Source organism: Lampetra fluviatilis, chromosome 25 (genome assembly GCF_964198595.1).
Source record: "Lampetra fluviatilis chromosome 25, kcLamFluv1.1, whole genome shotgun sequence".
Taxonomy (NCBI): Eukaryota; Metazoa; Chordata; class Hyperoartia; order Petromyzontiformes; family Petromyzontidae; genus Lampetra; species Lampetra fluviatilis.
In genome coordinates, this window is record NC_136299.1 from 6,196,852 (window position 1) to 6,202,023 (window position 5,172).

The window sequence follows — 5,172 nt, forward strand, 5'->3', positions numbered from 1 at the left end:
CGGTCCGGAGACGGTCTCCCTGCGCGCCGTCTGCCAGCGGTGCGTGGGAGCGGGAGCGGGAGAGTGAGCGAGTGCGGAGGATACCAACTCACGCCGCGCAACGCGTAGCGATGGAGATAGTGTGGAATAACGCGGAGCTGTCTAGCGGCGATAAATAAATAAATAAATAAATACGACAGTCTATTGTCGTCGAAGTTTTTATTACACCTATCTACGTGACTTTACCGAAAGTGTTCTGCCTCACGGCAGGTGTCTTGCCTCACGGCAGATGTGGGGCGTATGTACACAGGAATTTCCTGTTTTTGATGCCAAGTTTGGTCACGTGACCAGGAAGTTGCGATTTAAGATTCCCGCTCAACCACGCGGGCGTCGGCCATTACACACATAATTCAAGATGGCGGCACACATCGCGTCCCAGTGAAGCCAGCCGCAATTGACCATTGTGGGACTTTAAGAAGCATTGTCTGTAAGTTCGTTTATGTTCTTATAATATTGGCAATGCTGTTATGTTAGAATGACCGGTATAGTGATGTAAATGCCTTTATAATGCTGTTAAAATGTTACGATAACTGCGAGGCCTAGTTAACGAAGCCTGCAACTTTCCTTATTGTGAATGTTACTTGTAATTTCATAAGTCGAGTCAAACTTGTACCCAAGAAACTTTATTGCGATCTGGAGAGCAAGGATGACAAAATGTCTCATTCATAGTGCAGGGGCTGCTCGATGTGGAGTGACGTCACGAGCGTTCAGACATTCCTGGGTGATTATAGTAGGTAGAATAGGTTTTTGAGTTAGATCGCGTAGATGTTGTTAAGCCCGCAACCACCCAACAGACTAGTATGGGTTGTCACGTAAACAGAACATGCCAATTCGTTACTAGTACAGCACACCGGTGTGTTGGAGAGCCAAGCCGCAACATTTACAATCAAAGTACGACGTTTTGCCAGTAAGTATAAATAGCTTCATCAGGCGATAGCCCGATTTGTGGAGAAGTCCACCTGTTTCGGTCCTGAACGGCATAGACGTGGTGACCACTTGGCTATCCATCACACCGGTGTGCTGTACTAGTGACGAAATCGCAGGTTGTATTTAGACAACCCTTAAAAGTTGGCCGTGTCGGGTTTAACGACAGGTCTATATTTACGAGATCCAAACGAAAACCTCTTATAGTCATCGCTTCCGTACCGCAGCGTGAAAAACCTCGACACGACCGCTACTCAGCACGATGGCACTCACTCCCTGCGCGAGGCAGACTCATTACATCTCGCAGAGGATCGCGCCTTTAAAGCAATTTTTTACGTGGCAAGTGCGAGTTTTTGCGTTGAGTCAATACCAATTTGTTTAACATTTCAACGAAGCTGGTTAGTAAGTAGAGGATCGCCTGTAGAGGGGGCCTCTATACATTGCTAGGAGTCATGAATAGCTCCAGGTGTCTATACGGGGGGTAAGTTTGCGACGAATTTCAGTCGGCTCTTGCTGGGGTTCATTAGTCACGTTGCGCAATGGACGTCCCCCACACGTGGAGGCTCTGCACCGACTGATGCAGCCAGCCGTGCTCGCGCTCAGGCCGTTACACGCGCAGTGTCTGGTCAAGAGCCACAGCGGTATCGCCAATTGCCTCCCCCCACAAGTCAAACGGGAAGATTCCACCCATGCTCCTAGAACACGTGCGTCAATCGTCCACCTTCGCATGAGCAACGTCCATGAACCCCATGGTGTGAAGGCCACCAAGCTCCTCGAACCCAAGGATACTGTGGCATCATGAGACAAAGGACCTCATTGAAAAAGCCTCCAATCCCTCAGTGGATAAAACAGCTCATGGCTTGGCAACCGCTTTGCGGTTCACAAAATGACCTTTCACGTTGGAGGGCGGGGGTGGTGCAACTCACGCAAGTTAAACCACGAACCGGGACGCAGCATCAAGTCAAGATCATCTTTATTGAGCAATTGGGACAAAGGAGCGGGATTAGGGATGCCCAGAGCGTCAGAATTAACGACCGGCTAAAGCGGCTCCAAAAGGGATATTTGGCCCCACGTGCGACCCGGAGAAGGAGCCTCCAACAGCCGCCGGCGTCAGAAAAGCTGCAATGGCGTTACTTGGGCTCCTCCGTGGCCGGCTCCAGCGTCTTGGGCTCCTCCGTGGCCGGCTCCAGCGTCTTGGGCTCCTCCGTGGCCGGCTCCAGCGTCTTGGGCTCCTCCGTGGCCGGCTCCAGCGTCTTGGGCTCCTCCGTGGCCGGCTCCAGCGTCTTGGGCTCCTCCGTGGCCGGCTCCAGCGTCTTGGGCTCCTCCGTGGCCGGCTCCAGCGTCTTGGGCTCCTCCGTGGCCGGCTCCAGCGTCTTGGGCTCCTCCGTGGCCGGCTCCAGCGTCTTGGGCTCCTCCGTGGCCGGCTCCAGCGTCTTGGGCTCCTCCGTGGCCGGCTCCAGCGTCTTGGGCTCCTCCGTGGCCGGCTCCAGCGTCTTGGGCTCCTCCGTGGCCGGCTCCAGCGTCTTGGGCTCCTCCGTGGCCGGCTCCAGCGTCTTGGGCTCCTCCGTGGCCGGCTCCAGCGTCTTGGGCTCCTCCGTGGCCGGCTCCAGCGTCTTGGGCTCCTCCGTGGCCGGCTCCAGCGTCTTGGGCTCCTCCGTGGCCGGCTCCAGCGTCTTGGGCTCCTCCGTGGCCGGCTCCAGCGTCTTGGGCTCCTCCGTGGTTGGCGCCGCGGATGTCGCAGTTTCGTCTCCAGTTAGCAAGTCGGCAGCTTCGCTTTGAACGTGGTGCCGGACCTGGTATATCGTCAGGGGACAGGACGCAGGTCATCAGGAGTCAAGACGCAGCTTCCCACAACACTGCCATTCCCTACTAATTTAGCTGCACTCACCCGTGGCATGTCAGATGCACATTTCGGCCAGTCCTGGCAGAGAGATTCGCTTACACTCATAACAAGATTGTAGTTTTTAACAGACCAAGGCGACCGGCAGATGCACCACAGAATTCCACCGAACTTTCCGAATCGTTTGTCACACGATGCGTTACTCACAGCCAGGTTCAGTTCAGAGATCTCCCCGGACTGGGCCGCCTGCCGCCACGCTCCTGGGTCACCACGAATCGTCGCGGCGTCCACGCAGCCCCTCGTGGTCCCTGGGATCGGGGTGGGAATGGGCGATGGTAAATCAAAGCCCATGGATTCGCGAACTAGTACGATCGCATTCGTTGTTGGTAGGAGAAATGGCACAAAAATGCACGCAAGTAGCCACTGTAGAACAATGGTAATGGAGTCGGCATCGGGGACGGTTGGTGGTGAACAATAAAAGGGCAGGAAGTAAAATAACCAAATTGGGTCTCTAAAACCATCGTAGCTTCGAGCCCCCTTCGATCCAAATCGATCCCTGGGTGCCTGGCAGCAGCGCGAGTACTCACAGCCTCCCAGCGCCATCAGCACCGCGCCCACCAGCATGAGACTCGCCGATGACTGCATCTTTTCGTAGTGTTGCTAGCGATGAGGCTGGAAAAAGCGAATCTGTGTCCCTCACACCTCCTCGCCACATCTCTGCTTTATACCCAGCGAGGTGCGGGCTTTTGGGGGGGTGATGATTGGAGCCACGTGCCCAATAAACTCGCGGCCAATGAGCGCGAGGAGTCAATGGCGCATTGGGGCGCGCGACCATCCCGGTGCGTGCGTCGTGGTGCTTAATGGCGCGACCAACGAGTCGAGCGCCTCAATGAGTGGCGCGGCAGGCACTTGCTCAGGTGGGGCTCATTCACTCGGCAACGCTGATGGATCAGAAACCATCCCCACCTACACCACCCCCCTACCCATGCCCACCTCCACCAACCACCCATCTCCACCTCCGCCCCACCTCCCCCACCCCCTCCAGAGAGGAAGCGGCGAAGTGACTTCTCGATGGGAATCTCGCATTGGTGGGTGGGGGGGACGGCGTGTGTTGGTGTCGTCATAATCATCATCGGATATTGATCAATCCACTGCTGGTGGAACGTCTCCCAGCCTCGTCGCCTCTCACGATGCATGCAGCTCGCGCCTTACACGGGAGCTGATCTCATTGGACCCTCTGTTTGCTTCTATATCTCAACAGCGTTACGGAGATCGCGTGACGTGAGGGTTCTGCCTTTGTAGTGAGGGTTGTAAGTTGACGCTGAGGAGGGGGGAGGAAGCGCCTCGGCCCCCCATGTGGAGTGACGTCAGCCGCTTATTATTATGAATGGCGGGGGGTGTCCATTTGGAGGACGTTACCTTATAATAATTATTAATGAGGGGGCTGTTCGATGTGGAGTGACGTGACCTGCTCATGATTATTAGTGAGGGTGGGGTGCTCCATGTGGAGTGACGTCACCTGCTCATGATTATTAATGAGGAGGGGGTCCATGAGGAGGACGTAACCTGTTCATGATTATTAATGAGAGGGGCTGGTCGATGTGGAGTGACGTCATGCGCGTTAAGGACAGACATTCCTTGGTGATTTTACTAGGTATAGTTTTTTTTGGGATAGATCGCATAAATATGTCGTTAATCCCGCCACCACCAGACACAGACAACCAGTAAGGGTTGTCACGTAAACAGAACATGCAAATTCGTCACGAGTACAGCACACCGGTGTGTTGGAGAGCCAAGCCACAACAAAGGATTGAATTTCGCAGTCACCCCTAAACACATCCCAGTTGATGACATCATTGCCCAGGTTGACATAGCCCTCAAAGGTTTGGGATACATCATTACAGACGTGGCAAGATCGGAAATCGCTACAATCCTAAAAAACTCTAAGTCACCTATGATAAACATCAGTATTGATGAGCGCTTTGAGCTTTCTTAATAAAAAAAAAGAGATGATATCGTCATCCTCTCAGCCGACAAGGGCAATGCCACAGTCATCATGGACAAAACCACATAAAATAACAAAATTCAGATCCTACTTAATGATGGTAGTTATACTAAAATTAAAAGAGATCCCACGAACAGCCTCGCTACGAAAACCAACAACATCATCACCGATTCGACATTTTTAATCGAACCAACCAAGCGGGTTTCCTTAAAACCCTCTGATGCTCGACCACCCAGATTGTATGGCTTACCAAAGATCCATAAACAGGGTACACCCCTTCATCCTATCATCTCCGCCATTGACTTACCCACCTACAAACTGGCCCGATTTCTGTCTGAGACCTTACAACCATTTACTGGTAAGA

At 53.5% G+C, this 5,172-nt stretch overlaps 1 protein-coding gene across 1 annotated transcript; it reads right to left on the reverse strand.

The window, feature by feature from the left end:
* Positions 1–1,919: 1,919 nt before the first annotated feature.
* LOC144941878 (uncharacterized) lies at positions 1,920–3,495 on the reverse strand. The gene is made up of 3 exons (XM_078868377.1): positions 3,391–3,495; positions 3,011–3,111; positions 1,920–2,756 (listed from the first exon to the last, which is right to left on the reverse strand). The coding sequence occupies exons 1-3, from the start codon at positions 3,446–3,448 to the stop codon at positions 2,094–2,096; spliced, it is 822 nt and encodes a 273-aa protein (XP_078724503.1). The 5' UTR covers positions 3,449–3,495; the 3' UTR covers positions 1,920–2,093.
* Between the last annotated feature and the right edge of the window lie 1,677 nt (positions 3,496–5,172).